Source organism: Trachinotus anak, unplaced genomic scaffold (genome assembly GCF_046630095.1).
Source record: "Trachinotus anak isolate AG129_WGS33_773 ecotype Australia unplaced genomic scaffold, CSIRO_AGI_Tana_v1 ptg000011l, whole genome shotgun sequence".
NCBI lineage: Eukaryota > Metazoa > Chordata > Actinopteri > Carangiformes > Carangidae > Trachinotus > Trachinotus anak.
In genome coordinates this window covers 23,622,816-23,643,499 of record NW_027273862.1, presented here as the reverse complement: position 1 = coordinate 23,643,499, position 20,684 = coordinate 23,622,816, and the positions used below count along the sequence as shown (strand labels likewise).

Here is a 20,684-nt window from a genome sequence, read left to right as displayed (position 1 = left end):
TGAACTGCTGTCCACTCACGGTGTGACATGGCTGTGAATGCCGTATTGTCAGAAATGGTCGGACCCCTAACTAAAATCTAGGAAATTAAAAACTGCTGTAGAGAAAAAAAATAAAAAAATAAAAAATAAAAAAATCTTTGCAGATCTAAAGCATCATATATATTTGCTTTAGATCTGCAAAGATTAGTCAGTTACTTGATTGCCATAAAATTAATCGCCAACCATTTTGATAATCGATGGATCATTTTAGTAATTTTTCAAGCAGGAACTGCCAAACAGTCTCTGACTTCAGCTTCTTCTCTGTCTTATATCGTTAACTGAATATATTTGGACTTCAGTTGGACAAAACAAGCACTTTAAAAGGTGTCACTTTGGACGCTTAATCATTTAATCAAAAAACAAAACAAAACAAAAACAAGGGATTTATCAATAACTAAAATAATAATAGATCGAGCCCCAATGCGCTTATTAATTTGGCTTAAATATGCAGTGTGCTTCTGCAAATCCTCCTGCACTTCAGAGTGAAACAGTGGCCTAATAAAACAACTAATCTGTGCCTGAATTACTTAAGGTTTAGTCACGAGACTGATCAAAGCCACTGAAAAACAACAAGTAAACGCTTTTAAGTAATATCAAAGAGGCATTTTGACATTATAGTGTCACAACATTACTGCCAATGCGGTAGATTGTACTTACTGATCTCCTGAAGACATCACAGTGAAGATGATTTTAACGTTATAACACTTTGGCATAATTCGGAAACACAAAAATTAGCATCAGACCATCAGACCGACTGCACCGAAACACCAGGTTTTTAACAAAGCATGTCTGTGTGAGAATCTGCTCCATTGTATTGTTTCACTGAACCAACTTGACATGTAGGTGCAAAGGGAAGCGGCAACAAAGGAAGGAGGGTGAAAGAGGGAGAGAGGATCCAACACAAAGAGAATAGCTAGTGGAGTTTTTACACACAAACACACACAGCATGCAGACCAGTGTGGGTTTCTGAAAGAGACTTCAGCTGTAAATTCAGCAGCCTGGTAAATATACTCTGCAGTACACGTGGAGTATATTTAAATGCGACAGTTTTTGACCCAGAGAACGGATGAGGATTCACAGTGTCCACAGAATGGAAATGCCCCTGAAACAACATGTTATCAACATATGGCACTAAAGATGAAACCCACAAAAACCCAGAGTGATGAAACTGCTGCAGACCGAAACCACTGCACCAAATTCATTTAGAAAAAAAAAAAAAACTGAAAAAAAGAAAGACAGAAACCACTATCAAAATAGGGCAAAGAAAGGTCATTTCACGATTTACTGTTGTCATTAAATGACTGTTGTCATTTAGCTGTATGGAGGAAGAAATCCCATCCTATCAGATGCCCTGACATCATTTTAATTATTAAATATGCACATTTATCATCACACTACAAAGTTCAAGACTAAAAATGAATAAACAAATAAATAAATAGGTGAGTAAAAATGTTGTTCCATGTTTGTGCCTCTCATTCAGATTTTCTGTTTGTAAAATCAAAACCTTTGAAAGGAGACCAGCCTCATGACTGTACTCAAGTCTGGATATATTATTTGCAGGCTTGCACACAAAAATGGAGGAGTCTATTAATGGGTTATAACTTGACATGAAACATTTAGCATTTGTTTCTAATTAACAGTTCTGGAAATAAATGAAGCTCAATTTACTTCAATGAATTCAATTAAAGCAGAGAAAGAGGCCGACAGAGAGAAACAATTATTATCCTGCCATCTCAGACTCAGGCCCACTTTGACCTTTAGTAATAGTCTTTTTTGATGCAGGAATTTTTCAGATAAACTTTTGAGGGACTCTGGAATGTTATCGACTTTCCAACCGCGGGAGTCAAGTTCCAGTTTTGGCAGTTTTTAGTTTCTCCCCCAAAAATTCCCTGCTGATGTAGTACTTCCTCCTCGTGCCCCGGGCACTATCCAGGTGGAGTCTGCAGGGCTGAATTTTGCTGATTAGTCAAACACAAGCCTCAGACCATCTTGTAATGTAACTGAAACTGAACTTTTTTTTTTTTTTTTTTAAAAAAAGGTTTTATAATTTTTACACCTAACCAAATTACTTTCATAGATCTGATCTTCTCTACCAGGTTTACTGGGCCTGAATCAGGTTTTTAGACTTTTACTGTATAATTGTCCTCATTGCTGAGTTTTAGTCGTCCCGATCTAGGACAGATTATTCTATCTTTACTTTATGAAAATATCCATGTTGAGTATATGCATAACAAAGGTATATGGGAATGTTCATAACCATGCTACCTGCAGAGGAAGTGACATGGCCCTCAGTGGAGCAGGTGGTCCATCAACTCTATGCAGCTGTGACGGCATGACAGCTCCAAATGTTGGATTTTCACCAAAAGTCAACACAGCTAATCTTTCCAAAATGTTTTGAACAAGAACAGATGGAACAGGATCAAAATAAAACCCCTGTTTATCTCTGCTGGCAGAGCAGTAAACATGAAAACATACAGTGCTCTCAGTAAAACGTCGCTTCGCACAAAGACACAAAACATACATGAAAAACAAACTGACAGGATCTTCAAACGCATCTTTGTGTCTCTGGTCAGCCCTCTGTTGATATCTAACCAGCAGATTAGTCATTAATAAAAGTCCTGCTGAAACTGCTGTATTGTACATTTTGTCCTGACTATAGCTGTTCTCAACTTTTTAGTTGCAGTACTGGCTGACGTTTGTGGAGACACGTTCCTCCTTCTTTCCAAAACATTTGCAGCTGACTCTGTCGAAACATGTTGGCCCACTGGACACACTGGCATGTGGTCACTCATAAACCCTGATAGCAAAAAGAAACAGACAGATTTCCATTTCCTCGTAGGGTTATCACTCGAAGCTGGCCAGACACTGATCTTTATGAAGGTTGCACAGTGTGTTAGTCTGCCTTGCTGCACAGCCTAAACCTGGGACTTCTTCTGCCCCAGTTGGTTTTGTCCAGAGACAATCCGAACAAGATGGCTGTGTTTTCAAGGTAGATGGAAAAAAAGAGAGAAAGGGAGCATTCGTTTATGCAGTTCTAACGTTGAAATTGCATTGCTGGCTTTAATGAATAATTTATGTTGATTATGAATATGTTGCACTAAGATTAATGGACGTTGTTCAACTTAATTTATTTTATAATAGAGAGTATACAGGTCAGGGTTTTATGATGGTGCATTAGCGACATTTGTTATTTATTTTTCCTTATTGACAACATGCTAGCATTTAAATGCTGTAACTGTTACAGTGAGGACAATGTTACACATCAACACTGTTGAGTGTTTACATTTTTCAAAATAAATGACACTGTGTTATTTTATGCATATTGTTCTTTTGTTTTCTCTGCTGTACCTGCGACACAAAAAACCAGGTTCATACCAAACTGTCAATATTGTGTGCTGATATATCCAATAAGCAGTTACCAATAACCAATACATCAGCTTCCTGACTGTTTCTGAAATTCATCCATTTGAGGAAAATTGGATATTCATGTTTCCAAGACCACATCCACATGACGCCAGCTAAAAATGAAGATGCATGTTTTTCTCTCTGTTTTGTGGCCTTCTGTCTCTCATTAATCCAACACAGAGCTTTTGGAGAAAACATGGCCGCGCTGTAAGACTGCTCAGACACGTCCACGGCTGTGTGGCAGTAAAGTTAGGGAACCTCTCTGTTTTAAACGTCAACGGAGACGAGTTGCACCTCTGCGGTCTGATCCAGTCACTCTTTTATGCCGCTGCAATTGTCTAAGAGTTGAAAAACAGAACAAGTGATCACAGAGAATAGGAGGGGAGGGAATGGAGGTTTAACAAGCTGAGACCCAGCAGAGAAACCGCACTTTGTCAAGCCCACTCCTCATCTGATGTTATCTGTGAAACCCGCGCCTGTTTCATTGCTTTCTGACCAAAAGACAAAGTGGAAGAAGAAATTTAGCACCATCCTGTTGTTTTTGTTTTCCAGTGTTGACAAAGATTTTTACAAAAATGACCAAAAACATGTAGTATGGAGGCAGTGAAGAACAGCTTCCTTATAATCAAACGGTTTACTGTGGACACTGTTCACGTCTCATCTCTCCCAGTGTGTTTGGTAGATTTGGGTATCTGCAGGCTTTACTGAGATAAAGTTAAAACTTTCTCAGACCTTCAGAGGGATTTTTTTTTTAAGGAAACTTAACTCAATGCTTTTGAAGACTTTTCGAGACCTGCAGATAGCCTTTAGATTCTTGTCAGACTGGAGAGTGTGCAGGGTAATAATTTGCTATGTCCAGAGCTGGTGAAAGTGACGGATGGAGGTATGAAATGATGGGGGATGGGGGATGGGGGATGGGGGGAGGGAGAGAGAGAGAGAGAGAGAGAGAGAGAGAGAGAGAGAGAGAGAGAGCGCAGCTGAGCCTCCAAACCAAATGAAATTCTCCACAGCTCCACTGAAAACACATGAGGGAGGGGGAGGGAGGATGAGGGAGGGGGAGGTAGGAGGGTGGCGAGGCTGGAGGGGGCAGCTTAGATGGACATGCTATCAGAGAAATAAAAGATCAACATTTGTACTGGTGAGGCTGCTAACACTGCACTGTTGGAGCTGTATTTAAACCTTTTTATCATAAAAAATAAACGGTGCTCGGTAGATAAATATGTCATGATTATAATTTATAGAATATATTTTATAAATGAGAAACAACAAATCCAGGCTTATAAAGTGTTTGATGGTGACAGACAAACACTTAAAGTATATCGAGTTGTTAAATGTGAGAAGCAGCTGGAAGCTTGTTTCTTTTTGGCTCTTTAAATTCCAATTTCACTGATTTTGTAATAATCTATTTTTATGTTATGGCCATGTGCATAGTTTCAGAGGAATCTGGATTTTATCACCAGTTTAGGTTATAGCAGGTGGCATCAAGCTCAAACTGCTGTCATGTTGTATATGTGATGTTTCATGTTGTATTTTAAGATGTGGTGTGTTTGCATGGCTGCTGTCCTGGTCCAGGTCTTCATCTCAATGGGACTTCCGGGTAAAATAAGATAAATAAATTATTGTAAATAAGACACCACAAGCCTCATCCGCTGCTGCTCCGCAAGTCAGACCTGTAACAAATTCAGACTGATTTGTCATTGCAGCTGGATCCCAGAAAGGGATCCAGGATCTGAAACCAATCTGACCTCTGAATTGCTGACTTTTGAGTTTACCCTGACTATTATTTTTTCAATGAATTTGACCTGTAAAATGTTGGAAAATAGTAAAAAATGCCCATCACTGCTTCCTGGAGCCCAAGGTGAGATCTTCAAAAACTTGTTTTGCCTGATCAAAAGTATGAAATCCGAAATATTTGGTTTACAATGACATACACTGTCAGAAAACTGTCAATCTACACATAATAACCCATAATGACAAAGTGAAAATGTTTTTAGAAATACTTGTAAATTTATTAAAAACACAACACACTTTTGGCTCTCTATGAGCTTTGCACACCTGGATTTGGGCAGTTTATCCTGTAAGTGAACAGGACTTAATACTTTCTGAAGCCACTGTCAAGCAGAAAAAAGCTGCAGATTCTCACATTTGAGAAGCTGGAACCGGAGAATGTTTTTCAGTCAATCCCAGTCAATGAATTCATTATTTTTTCAGTTCTAGTTTATAATAAGTGTCGTCTTTAGCCTCCACTTGCTGCTAGCAGCAAAAACTTTGAAGGGTTTTTACCTAAATGCACTTTGGGAGTTGTAGTTAAGTCTCTCCTTTTATTTATTTATTTTTTTATCAGTGAACCAGATATTTTTTAAACACAGTTCCTCTTTGTACTGATGATTCAACTGGGAGCGTTTCATGTCCGGCCAAGCCTCGGAGGTGCTCCAAATGTCAGTAATCTAACACTGTCTATGCAAAAAATTCACAGGACTTTTACTCCAGGACGCCTGAAGTAACACCTCCCACTTCTCAATTCTATTACAGTAATATTTTAAAAACAGAGCACTAAGCTAAATATAGCTTGTTTCCATTACTATGCGTTATCAGGCACAGGAAGACGGAGAAAGAGAGAGATTCAGAGTGACACTACTGCATCTGTCAGAGGCTCACATTTTATTAAAACTCCCATATACACACAAAGATTACTGAAACACACAAACCAACTCTTGCATACTTGGTCTCTCTCTTTCTCACAAACACTCACTCCAAAAAAAAAAAAAAAACCTTTCCTCCACCGTAAACACACACACACACCTGTTAGCAGCACTGTGCTGCAGCTCACAGCAGTCGGCTGCAGTGGAGCCATAATGAAAGGAAACAGGCGGCACGGAGGCCTGTTTGATGAGGGGGGACAGGTTGGAACTGGCCAGTGGCCGAGCTGCCCTCAATGGGCTGTTTTATCTGTCAGGAGAAACACTGGCCTCCAAAACTGCAGAGTGGCTCTGGTTTCTGAGAAAGTCCTGATCAGTACAGGTTACTGCTCTCGCATCTGTTATGATTTACTTTCCAGTATTCGCCTTTTATTTCCCTTGTTATTTTAGGGACAGCAGAGAAGTTTCATTATTTTTCTACTGTCATGTCTTTTCTGTTCTTTTTTTTTTTTTTAAACACATTTTTAAGCTGAGAAGATTATTGGCTTTTTTATTTTTCTACATCCCCTGAAAAGATTCTTGGCCAGAGCCCAAACAATACACTGGTTCCTCAAATATAACTCAATACAACACATACGCTCACCGAGCACTTTATTAGGAACACCTGTACCCATGCTTTTTCATGCAATTATCCAATGTGGCAGCAGTGTGATGCATAAAATCATGCAGATACAGGTCTGGAGCTTCAGTTAAAGGCTACGGTAGGTCTGAAGACCACTCTTTACAACCGTGGTGAGAAGAAAAGCTTCTCAGAACGCACAACACATTGAACCTTGAGGCGGCACCAGCAGAGACCACGTCAGGTTCCTCTCCTGTCAGCCAAGAACAGAAATCCGAGGCTGCGGTGGGCACAGGCTCAACCGACACTGCACTGCTAAAGACTGGAAAAACGTAGCCTGGTCTGATGAATCTGGATTTCTGATGAGGCACACAGATGGCCGGGTCAGAATTTGGAGTCAACACCATGAGTCCTTGGACCCAACCTGCCTTGTGTCAACAGTCCAGGCTGATGGTGGTGGTGTAATGGTGTGGGGGAAAGTTTTACTGGCACATTTTGGGCCACTTATTCCCAGTAAATCACCATTTGAATACCACAGCCTATCTGAGTATTGTTGCTGACCATGTGCATCACTTTATGGCCACAGTTTTCCATCTAATGGCTACATCCAGTATGATAATGCACCGTGTCACAAAGCAAAAGTTATCTCAAACTGGTTTCATGAACATGACAGTGACTACTTCAATGGCCTCCCCAGTCATCAGATCTCAGACCAGTTCAACACCACTTGGGTGTGGGGCTGGGGGGTGGGGGGAAGAATGTGCGGCTGACAAATCTGCACAAATTATGTGATGCAGTCATCTCATGTCAAAGCTCAAGCTGACGTATTCAGACAAAGCAAATCTGAAAGACATAAAGTTTAATAACACAGAAAATATTTACACCTGAGCAGATTTCTGGTAGTTTTTCAAAAACAATTAGTGTAATTTATTATCACAGTTGATGCTGATAAATTTATTGTTCGACTTGTCAATTCATTGGGTGATCATTGCAGCTGCTTGTCTGTTGACATGTAGAGTTTATCATAATTCAGACTTTTTTTTTTAGTTTTTTCATATATTCTAATATTATTTTTCTTATCTCTAATCAAAATATATTTGTGTGAAACTATGTACTTAAAACTGATATTTTGTGCTGTTGGATACAGGTGTTATTAAGCCAGAATGTATAATACTAGGCTCCTGAAACTGAAGCAGCTAAGTGCACTGCAGCCATTATTTATTTTATTTAGACTTCAGTGAAAAGGGTCAACTATTGAATTCTTTTAATCAGGTTTTGTATTAAAATGTAATCACACACAATCAGCTTTCAAATTTTAATAGGGGAAAGGATCATAAACAAGTGCAAACTGGAAATTCACGTGTGTCATGCACACACACACACAAACAAGTACATCACGGTTCTCATGCTAGGTTCAGTTCAGCTGCGCACAGGCGAAGGGCAGTCACAAAGACAAAGTGCAGGCATGCCTCCGATCTGGCACACAAAGAGTTAGCATGCAAAGAGGGACATATTAACACACACACACACACAGCGCATCAGGACCCACGCACAACATGAGAGATCATTAACCTCGCAGGGATCGCATGTGCTGCCCAATGGCTGGTGCGTGTGTGCAAAACCTCAAACGCACCGTTCAGTCTCATGACCGTCAAATGACACATACACAGTAACACCTTCTGCATGTGTATGAGAACAAACCTGTAAACAAGCTAAAATCAACCACAACATCCCCTTTCACATGGCGAACAGAAACCAAAGATGAAGAGTTTGGGTGATGAACTCCTCTTATGCTTAAAAATCCTTCGTTGCAAGATTGAAGTGGCCCGGTACAAATTTAGCTCGCTTCGGAAGACAAATTTAGGCTAGCTTTTTTTCCCGTGCCTGAGGTGACACAGTACACCATAAATATTTCCTTGTGCTGATGACAACACTGAGAGGTAATGTGGTGAAACAGGAGGCTCTAGACCACACCTTGATTCTGACTCTAACCTGCAGCCTTTAGCAGTACAATGATTCCTGCACTTAAAGCCTTCACAGGTCTGTCAGAAAACGTCGACAGGCATCTTAAGATGCACTGAAGCCTCCATGTTTCCATCACCGTGTTGCCTTTATTTATTGACTGGGGAATCTGATGGTCGTTAGGACTCAGATTGTGATTAATCTTCTATAGCAAACACAACTGTAGCTCCATGAGAACTACCAGCTCACATAAATGTCGGTCAACCATAAACTGCTGATTCTGGTGGCACATGTTGCTATTGTAAGAAAAAGCGAATGGAACTGAATGGAGGCACAATCAGTGTGCAGACTGTGGAAGCACTATGTTGTTTGACTGTGAAAGATATTTTTCCAGTGCAGACAAAGACAATATTCTCTATATACAGGGAACTCAGAAAGCATTCAGACCCCTTGAATTTTTTCATTTTGTGATGTTTTAGTTTTCTGCCAACATAAGAAAAATAATAATTTTTTCCCCCTCATCAATCTAGACTCTAAATTCTAGACAGAATTTAGAAATTTCTCTCCACACAGGATCTCTGGAGCTCAGCAAGAGTGACCATAGAGTTCTTAGTCACCTCTCTTACAAGGCCCCTCTCCTCTGATAACTCAGCTTGGCTGCACGGCCAGCTCTAAGAAGAGTCCTGGTTGTTCCACACTTCTTCTTTTTAAGAATCAAGGAGGCCACGGTGCTTTAGACTTTTTGTAGCATTCCTCAGATCTGTGCCTTGACACGGTCCTGTCTCTGATCTCTGCAGGAAGCTCCTTTAACCTCATGGCTTGGTTTTTATCCACTGTCAGTATAGACAGGTGTGTACCTTTGAGTGAACTGAATTTACCACAGGTGGACTCAAATCGAGGTGTAGAAACATCTAAGAGATGAAGGAGAAATGGGAGGCACCTGTGCTAAATTTGAAGAGTCACACCAAAGGGTCTGGTGTAAGTTTAGACTGATGAGGGGAAAAAGCTTGAGGCTGCAACATAACAAAATGTGAAAAATGAAAAGGGGTCTGAACACTTTCTGAATGCTCTGTATGCTGTAGGTTCTTAGGGAGGGACTGGTATCACTTGACATTTTCTGAGACTAGTGCACAATGAGTTAAGCAACCAATGCCAATGCAATTTGTGGCATCTTCACTTGTGGAATTTAAGCATGTTTGATCCAAAAAAAAGTCTTAATTTTTTAAAGAAAGAAACCAAACTCAAGTGTTAGGTGTTGACTCAAGTGTTGACAAAGTACGAGGTTCGATACCAGGCCCTATCCACTGATTAAGATTTTTTTAATCAGGCCTTTGCCTTTGTCTCATTGGTCTCTGTTAGAAACTTGGCTATGGAAGCATGTGAGAAACCTGATGAACAATGCGTGAACTCAAGCGATCACATGGGCGTGCTCCATTTCTCTCGCTCTCTCTTCTGTATGTATTTGCATAAATGACATTTAAATGTCAATAGGACTAAATTAGATTTCCATCCCCAACTTAGTCGCCGCAAGTTTTTACTGTCACAGCGTCAAACTAAAAGTCTGAAACCTCCGCTAGTGTCCCCTAGAGGTTACCCTGGCCATTACACCTAGTGTGAGCAATGTAGCGGCTTTAAGCTACCAACATCTTTTCCCTTGGAGCTCCACGTTTGCTTGCAGAGCTTAAAAAATCTATTGCACTTTACTTGGTTTTGAGGAGGTGAACAGTAATGCAGTTCTTTTGAGTCCCAGGAGACTGGGAGATGGTGAGGCTAATAATGTTGTGCCAAGCAGTTTCTGCAAAGGTTCTGCAGGATGTGTGCGTTTGTGTGTGGGTGTGTGGAGGTTGCGTAGGCGGATAGGGGGGAGCGTGCACACTACCTGGCCATTATATAAAGCTCCCACTCTCGGCTAGAGGGCTGTGTACTCAGTGCCAGCTCCCTCCCCATCCTCCACCCCTCTCTGTCCTCCCATCCCCCCTCCTCTTAGCCTTCCAGCTTCTCTGACTCAGGCTTAACTCTGAAATACCTTCGCCTGTTGTTTTCTCTCCCTCCTGCCTCTGTGGTATCACAACCAGTGCACACTGAGGATCAAAACAAAAGCCAGAGTTTGGGACAAAAATATGGATTAGGCAGGATCCGTTCATGCAGCCCAGCTGGACTGAGCTCAGAATGAATTTTCTTTTAATCATTAGTATGTTAAATGCTGTGCCACCACACCTGAGCATACAGAGCTCTAGTCCCTTGCCACAAGCAGATAGTGTATTTAAAACCCGTCTCTTTCAAGCATGAATGGCACAAAGTTGTGATGACAAGGGTTTTTTTTTTTTTATCTTGTTCCAAAACAGCGCAGGTACATGCTGCTGGTAGCAACCAAACAACACAGGTTTGCTGCTATGTATGAGGACAAGGACAGTTGGCAGGAAAATACCAGACAAAGAAGTGTGATGGCAAACTGCCTCTAACAATCGAGTGGGGGGGCAAAACACATTATCACTGACCTCACCCCCGTGTTGAAGAAAGGATGAAAGTGAAGCTAAAAGACAGAATGATGACATTCGATGCTTCAATCCAGCTGCACTGGTCTGGAGATACAATGAAGAAGAGTGAGAAGACATCAGTGAGCTGCACTCGCCCTCCACACCCTTTAATTTTAGCGGACTTGGTGGAGGTCAGCAGACACCAAAATGAAGGGGAATAGCAGAGGCAGTCACCTGTGACCGCAGGCTGTGCAGCAAACATGTTGCTGGCAGAGAGCAGAGATGATTTTTTTATCAGGCCTCTCTGATGTTGGGCCACATCTCAGGACCGCCTGGGACCTGCAGTCGCGTTACTGTGGTCTCCTTCTGAGTTTCATTCAAAGAAAGAAGGCAGCTGGCCTGTGCTGAATGAAGTCTCCCAAATCATTTTCTACTCTGCTTCACATGTCTCACTACAGCTGCATGACGGGGAAAATGGGCTGTAATTTGTTTTTGCTGAAAATATGAAACAGTGCAGAGACAGCCATTTCAATATAGTTTCTTCTTTCTCCATTTAGAGCAATCATGATGCATCACACCTCAGTACTTTGTTTAGCAGTTTCCCCCATGATGTTAAATTAAAAACACAGCCTGCCCTGTTGTAGAAAGATGCCTGTTGTCAGTTTACCAGGGATGGCTGAAAACACATGAAATCTGATACCTGGCTAAGTCTGGTTGTGAGCAAAGGTTTATGCATTTTAATCCCAAATGACCTGTCGCATGGTGGTTTGTATAACTGAATTAGCAGCTTTATTGTGTTGTGTATTCACTACTGTCTCCTTAACAGACATGTGTTATGAAAAAAAAAAAAGGTTTTGTCAAAAACCCAATACCTAATCACCCCATTTTTTAACATTACATTGCTGGGTTTAAGAAATGGTGGAAGTGAGGCTGCTGCAGAGCCTGCGACAAACTGTACTGTACAAAGTCATTTCTGGCCTCTGAGACAATACTGACTGACAGAAATAGTGTTTCACCATAATGGTACATTTTGGGTAATGCTTAGAACCGCAAAGAAACTGACATCTGACAGCAGTCAACATGAGGTAGCACTGTAAGGCATCTGCACTCTGCCCCTGTTTGCACGACCTCCACTTGCACATTGCCTCTGCACATTCACATAACCACTCAAATTCCCATTTGAGTGGTTAGTTTATCATGTCCCGTCTGCTTATCACTCATGTGCCATGTCACTTTACATTACTATCCACACTTGGTGGCAATTTTATACAGGTGCACCTGTACAATCCAATGCAACTGTTCTGCCTTTAAGTCTATACCTGTAATGACTCAGGTCGGCCTGGCCTGTTTATTTTAGTCTGAGGTCTGAAAATGCGTCTGCAAGTTCCTGTTTTGTTAACCTGTTGTGTCTGATCATTAATCAGCAGAGGAGGAGGAGGAAGAGGAGGAGGAGGAAGAGGAGGAGGAGGTTTTCATTACAGCACACTCGATGCTGGAGGATTCAATATGTGTTCTGTTTACAGATACTTGTCTTTTCCGAATAGCACATTTTAATCTTGTTGGTTAATTGTCGAGTACGGAGCATCAGCTATCGGTCAGAGAAAAAAATCTCTAGTATCAGTGTGTGCATGTGCATGTACATGTTTAGCCATGTGTATGTGCATAACCAGTTGTTTGGTCATTGTATGGACAGTGTAGCCTCATGTACAAATTCAAATAAGGGAAAATCTTTCATGTTATAGGATATGGCTTTGGTCTACACCATTTCTGCCAATACTATCATCATCTGGGTGTTTTTGCATTTCTTTGTCAATTCCAAGCTGTTTAAGCATGTGTGTGCATTGTTAACAGTTTTAAACAGTGTGTGAGTGTATGAACTGTGTGTACCTCAGTATGTGCATTTAAATGTACGCTGTGCTGTTAATTGTTACTATTTTCTTTCTATTGTTATTTTTTTGTCTTGTTTTAGTAATTTTAAACCGAAAAATCAATCAACTTCATTATTTAGTCTTCGCTGCTTGCTTTAATTAATTATTGCTTATTATTTTAGTATTAGTAATATTCAGTTTTCATCTGATTGTTGTTATAGTCTTTTTAATCGCCTTTGTTTTTATTACTTCAGCTGTTTGGTTTCCTCTGCTCTCTGTGCCATTATTCCACAGGTAAGAGGTGACCCACTGGTTCATCACAACATTTTCATTTCATTTTGTCCTTCAAACAAAGCTGTTTTTTTAAAGGCACTGAGGGATTTTCTGCTCATAACAGGCTACTTCCTTAAGAATGAAGAGTGTTTGGTGAATCAGTGTCTTAAGCTGCAGTCCCTCAGGTTACAGGTCACTGGAGAGGCTACGGCATGCGCTCACTTCTATTATTAGCAATTAACCCCTCAGCTCGCCGTCCAGGACGCCACAGAGACATCTTCACCAGCTGGATTCTTACTCCCACATATTCACAATTATTTCCGAGACAAAAGGCTGTGGGGCTGCAGGTGTCGTGATATGACGTTAAACAGACATAATAGAGGAAACTATCTGCCAAGAAAGACAAACACCTGGGCATGTGCACAGTCCAAATGTCTTTCTTTTCATTTGGAGGCATAGCCTGACTTTCAATTCAATTTTCAATTACCTTCAAATGTAGGAAATAGAAAACCTGGGACATCTAAAGATGGTGCATAATTTCTTTGTGTATATGTGTTTGTCAAAATAAGAAAGCACTTCCCTTTAATCCCTGTTGTTTCCTTGTTCCTTTTACCTGTTGCATCTGGACCAACCTCCGAGAACATACATCTGAAACATAATCTGAGATCACTGCCTGTATATTTACTCTTATCAAGAGCCACTAGAACAGATGACTGTCCAGTCACACTCACATGACATTGGAAACCATAACCAGTTAGGCAAATCAGGCCATGAAATGAGTTACTTTATCTGTAAATTAGAAAATGCTTCCATGTTACACATACTTCCACGTAGTATACTGAATCTATAAATACTAAGTCTGTATTTTCCCCCTCATTAACTTGCAAATTTATGCAGCAAGATGCAACAAATTCTTTTCAAATGATTGTGTCTATTTGTGTAACCTGTGGTGTAGGTGCGATCAGGTTTACTGGCAGCATGAAGCCTAACACACCGCACCAAAGTAGTGGGACAAAAAAACTTGGGCTCAAGATTTATTAGGAAACAGCAGCTAATCTTGAAGCATGTCATACACAAAACCGCAGGCAACATCGCTGCAAATCATAAGTGAATTATGAGTCACAAATTACAAAAGTGAAAGTCTAACTAAACTCACAACAGCCTAGTTGCACAAAGCTGCACGTCTCAGGTGGAGAGATTTATGAACTTCAAGGGGAGGGTCTGACAAACACGCCAGACTCTTAAATCCTGCAGCAGGATAAAGAAACATTTTATGCCGACAGGCTTTTCACAGACGTTTTTTATTCATTTATCCCTGTTGATTCAAACCAAAATCTCTCTGATATTCCAAAATTTAAAAACCATACAAATCTGCCAAGAGGGAGGCCAGCGATGCCAGTCTGTCTCTTCCAGTTGGAAACACACAATTGAGTTGAAAAAAAAAACACAACAAAAAAAAAACTGCTACCTAGCCATGTGCATCTCAAATGTGACACGTTTCCACGGCAACAGGACTGTGTAACAAAATCACCACAGGAGTTAAGAAAAGCTTAGCTCAAAAGTCAATGACTGCGGACAACATGTGCTCTCAGAGGACAAATCGACTGACAATAGCGGAGCTTAAATGCACCGTTCAGATCATAAATCACACAGACTCAAGTGACAAAGTGCAGAACTAATAAACTTCACTAAATACCGAGAATAAGGAAAGAGGTAATACACCCCTCAACGACAGCTGGTTCAACGCCGAACATCTCTGACATCTCTGTAGCAGACGAGCTCACGCTTGACGTCGTGCGCTTCATGCATTCTGCTGTTCACTGCCATGAATCTTTAATCTGCCTATCTCCAATCTGATTTTTACATTTCTGTACTTTCCTGTCTGAGATGCTGCTGTGAGATGCTGCTCTTAATCACCTCATACGAGCTCGAAAACACACGTGAACATCTGCACATGGATTTAAGCTTTAAACACAGCCAACAGATGACAACAGTGGTAATTTCCATGTGAACGTCAAATTCTCTTTATACCAAAAATTAACTGCAGCGATAATGACAATGACAATAACGGAAATAGGCAGGTGTTGAAAGGATGTAGGGGAGCAGAGATGAGGGCCTGTATCATTAGGGATTAACCTAGCCACAGGCTCTACAAATAGACTGTCTCCACCTATAAGCCGCAAGCGCACAGACAGTTATTTGTATTGCCAGGTTGCTGCTGCAGCCGCTCCGGAGAAGAAAGAAGGCAGTTCAAAGAAGCTGAGGAGGATTGGAACTCCTGTGAGACAAAATGCAATGCAACAGGACACATTTGGGGGCCTGGCAACATCAGAGGCTTTCACAAGCGACGATTTCGTCTGGGGCAGCTGCATCACAGACTTATGCACCAGTTCAGCTATAACAATATACAGCCTGGAGCGACCAAGAACAGAACGTGCAGTAATACAAACCACTGTACAGTACATCATGGCTGAAATGAATTAGCCAATCAATCAGACAATCGACAGAAAATTATTCAGCAACTATCTTATTAATCGTTTGAGTAATTTTTCAAGCAAAATACCCAAACATTTTTTGAACTGTCAGATAAAACAAGACATTTGAAGACGTCACGTGGAGTTTTCTGAATCTCTAATGGGGGACTATTTTTCTGACATTTTAAAGACCAAATTAGAGCTGAACAATTAATCGAAATATTATCGAAACTGCAATACAGCCAAGTGCAAAATCCAAATCCAATAAATGGAGCATCGTGATGCTTCAGAGATGCCGCGGCCTACAAATCATACTCTCCACACGTAAAGGAAGATGCAGTTTGGTACAACAACCAACAATAATCACAACAGCATCATTTTTATAGAGAAAATAAAATGCAAAAATTACCATCCCAATTGAAATCGTGACTCATATCGCAATCACAATATATGTCAAAAATAATTGCAATGTGATTTTTTATTTTTGCATATCATTCCCTCCCTTGACCAAACAGTAAAAAAAAAATAACTGGCAGAGAATGAAAATAATAATTTGCCCCACTGCAAAGTTGCAGATGTGAATTATGGGCTGAATGTGATAATTTGTCCCAAACTACCATTCAGGAGGACAAACATTCATTACTGAAACCACAACTATAGAGCAGGTATAGGCCCAAACTATAATGTCACTACAGCTGAAACTGTTTGATGATTAACAGAAAATGAACCAGCAACTGTTCTGATCATTTTCTGAGTCTCACGTATGAGAATATGCTGCTTTTCTTTGCTCTTCTAATAACAATGCACATAATGATTTGCTGCAGCCCTGTATTACAGAGTGAATAGCGGTTATGTTTTCTACAGTTTACAGCACTGTAAGGTTTTTTTTTTTTTTAGAAAGTTTCTGTTGTCTTACTCTGTGCCTTCCCTTTTCATTAATATTCTCTGCATCCACAGCGTCTGAGCTCTCTCTTTGTGGTGGGCTGATGACTCCTGCCACACACTGTCACTGTTGTATGTTTGCTGTCAGCCCAGAGCTCAATATCGCAGTTTAGTGCTCTCCACCCCTATGGCGCCTGACAAAAGCCCCAGATGGTTCATATGGACAGAAGAGACAAATTCATCCATTATAATAACACATTTTGATCTCAGGTGTGAAACAGCAGTAAAAAGATCATGTGCCACAGTTACAGGGGCTCATTTAATTATCTAATACTTTTATATCCTAATGAGCATCACACTACAAAGGAGGAAGGAAGGGGGATAGATCACTATGATCACTGTAACTTGTCTCTTTTTAATCAGCAGAAATCCACAGTTGCTGCCTCAGTATTAACCGTGTATCATGGTACCATGTACCTGCAGAACACAGAGCCGACAAATGCATATCAACTAAATATGAGCCGTCATTATTCCCAAATACCATGAATTTTTGTTTGCATTCATTAAATGCAACAAAATGTACTTAACCACGGCCTAATAACACTGTCTTCTGTCAGAGGTCTCTACCGCTGCCTGAAAAAGTTGACACGTCTTCAGACATGTCCTTGTCCTACTCCAGAAACCTACAAACAGTTTCTGTGAAGGTTTAATCTGTGTTAAACTGAATTCAACCAAGCTCAGACATTTTCTGTTTCACATTTACACACTGTTCGTTCTTCAGTATTTTTAAGACAATTAAATTGATGCTTTTTTCACAAAACTCTGTAAAATCTACTGATGGAATAATGTCAAATATTAATATGTTTTTGCACACTTTTGCCGAAATAAATAAAAATAAAGGTAGGTCTGACTTCCAGTTGAGTTAGAAATATTGTGGGTGTACTGTGTATCGTTCCCAACTTTGAGACGACTGTATGTTTACACCCAATAACTATCTTGTCATGTGACGTCTAGAGCTGCAAAAACCAGTTGGTCAACCTACTTCGATGACTGAAAAATCGTTTTACTTATCTTATTGACAGAAGTGTCAGACACTGGGTGCTTTCTCTAAAATGTGAGGATTTTCTTGTCTATCTATGGGTTTTTGGTTTTTAATCAGCAACTGATGTGATTTTCTGAGCAAAAACACCAAACAGTCCCTTTTTGAGCTTCCTAATTTTGAGGTTTTGCTGTTTTTCTTTAAATTTGTGAGATAGTAAACATTATTTGTGACAAAACAAGCATTTGAAGACAAAGAACGAAAAAATTCTAACATGCAGCCCTGGTGTTCTGTCACATCTATGCCATGTCTTTAAGTGTGTGGTCCAGATCATGTCTCTGTCAATTTACAACCTTCATTTATTTCATTCAGTTAACATATTTTCTCAACAGGAATGCATAAGTGATTGGCCCCCTGTAAAAACACATAAAGCAGGTTAGCACGAACCAACTGAGTCACCAGAAAATCACTGCGAAGCCAAACCTCATTTGTTTGGATTCTAAACAGAGCCCTGGGGCCAGTTTGTCAGATCCTTCAGTGTATTCTACAGTAGTTGTACGATGCTGTGAATATAATGCTGAAATTATCTATCTATGCATCTATAAAAGCCTCCTCAAATTGTGCACTGCTGTGTAATCAACCACAGGGTGTGACTTTAACACCAATACACACATAACACAATCAGCCTTCTTTCATGTGTATGCAGAAAAGAAATCTAGCACATTTTTCATCTTAACATCACACATAAATCACCTCTATTCTCAGGCAAATAAGGCCCGCAACTGTTTCATCAATTAATCATAAAAACATAACAAGAAATGCCAATCTTTATTTTTGATCTATAGTCCAAAAACTCAAAACCAAAGCTGAAACTAAGGCTGCAACAATTATTTTCCTCATCGATTAATCTGTCAATTATCACCTTGACTGATTAATTTCTATACAAAATTTCAGAAAATAATAAAAGGTTCCCACTATAATTTCACAAAGCTCAATTTAGATGCCTTTTATTCAACAAAGTCTAAAATCCAAAAAGCCAGTTGAGGATATCAAAAGAGCTGCTGGTTCATTTCCTGTTGATCAGCTAATGACAGAAAATCCACTGGCAACTATTTGTGACACTGAAAATAAATGTCAGTTGCAGCCCTACCCCCCAAGTATTCAGTGATGGAAATGAGAAAAAGCAAACCAAGTTGGAGGCACTGTAACTATCTCTCCCACAAAGAATGGCATTTGACTATCATTAATCAGAGAAAGCTTATTATACAGGCACTGGTGGGTTATATGGTCCGACCACATCTGGCTTTTCAAAAGAGACAGAGGGTCTCGCTAAAAAAAAAAAAACAAACAAAAAAAACTGCTCACTATGGTCTGTGTAGCTGAACAGCAGCTGGCACAAAGGAGCATGTATAGATCCACAGCAACACTCTGGGGAAAAGTCTAAAAATAGCCCAAGACTGTGATCAATAACTGCTCCATAGATTCCAACTCTGCTTTACAACATTAAATTAAAACATGGTTTCAGTGAAGCTGCCACACCAACAGCGTGTTGGGACGTAAAGACAAGGGGCGTCAAGGTGCATGTCTGATCACAGAGCCCCCCAAGTACTGCTCTGTGAATATGAACCCTGCTGCCTTCATGTTCCCATCCAGTCCTGCACTGACAGTGTCTTAGACTGAACACGGTTTAATTCAGGAACATGCTTCAGCAAGGATAATATAAGAGCAGTCTTAAAACTGGAGTCTGGCCACACAGGGGCCAGATAAGTAGCTAAAATGAAAAATAAATTGTGCTTTCGTGGTCAAACTGCGAGAACAAGTGGAGATGGATGAACCTGTGGCTTGTGGGGCCCTCAGGGTCTGGAGCAGTTTCTCAGTTGATAATCCAGCCTTGCGTTTCAGTGGTGCACATTTCTTAATAATAAATTAACTTCAATAATTAATAATGCGGGGCAAACGTGGGAGGGGGGGCTGTGGTCGGTGATCCAGACCTGACCCCCTGCACATTTTGCGGATTTAACCTTTACCTGAGGCGGCGTGTTTTTATTATGCGAGTATCAACAGGTAACAGCTGCAGACGGACTCTGGCGCTGCTGGGGCTCGGTGTGTGTGTGTGTGTGTGTGGGCTCCAGATCTACTTCATAACCATTAATATACGATCATAATAATGAAAACAGTACTAATGGGGGTGTTTCGGCCCGGGCTGCCCTGCTTTCAAACATGAACCAACATCGCATGAAGCCGCTGTCACATTCAAAGCGGCTGACAGCCTGGAGCCCGACGGCGCGACAAACGCCCCGAGAGCTAGCGGCGTTTCTCCGGGGGAAACATCACGGAGCGCGGCGAACAGAGGCGGTCCCCACGAAGCGACGAGGGGAGCCGCTGCCTTCAACTAAAAACAAAACACAGAGGATGGTTTTTAAAGTGAATCCCGCCCCGCCAGCGCCGGGTGTGCTGAAGAAAACGGTCCGTTCACACAAACCAACATCAACATAAACATGCTCCTGCAAGCGCTGGCGCTGGCGGGTTCAATAAAGTTCCTGCTGTGTTTGAGCGATAAAAAAAACAAATCCGACATCGCCGCGGCCCCCGGAGGCTTAAATCACGGAGGCGCTGTGTGACTTGACAATCAAACGCTCCGCAACCGTGTAAATTTTAAATGATTTCAGGCTGCGCCTTACCTTCAGTTCCGCACTCTCCGCCATCTTGTATTTCTTTGCGCAGGCGTGGTGAGGTGTTGTCACATGACTGGGACGCGCAGAGCCTTGCGTGAACGCGCGCATACAGAGCGGCAAGGGATGCGTTCAGGGACACAAATGATGAGAGGAAAAAACAGCCGCGCTGTGATGCAGAATTTTACAGAATGAAAGAAGAGAAAAATGACTTAATATTCATTTTGGGTCCGCTTTTTATGGACCCTTCAACCAGGGCCCATGTTTGTCAAAATAACTAAAATTAAATTTTAGTTTCTAGACAAATACTACAACTAACAAACTTCAATTTCTGG

At 40.9% G+C, this 20,684-nt stretch overlaps 1 protein-coding gene across 2 annotated transcripts in view; it reads right to left on the bottom strand.

Moving 5' to 3' along the window:
- LOC139627925 (E3 SUMO-protein ligase PIAS1-like) overlaps positions 1–20,415 on the bottom strand; it is a 54,562-nt gene extending 34,147 nt beyond the window's left edge. For both annotated transcript variants that reach the window (XM_071489125.1, XM_071489126.1), the window contains exon 1: positions 20,359–20,415. In XM_071489125.1, coding sequence (XP_071345226.1) covers positions 20,359–20,382 — 24 coding nt within the window. In that variant the 5' untranslated portion in view covers positions 20,383–20,415. The remainder of the gene's footprint in view (positions 1–20,358) is intronic.
- Positions 20,416–20,684: the final 269 nt, after the last annotated feature.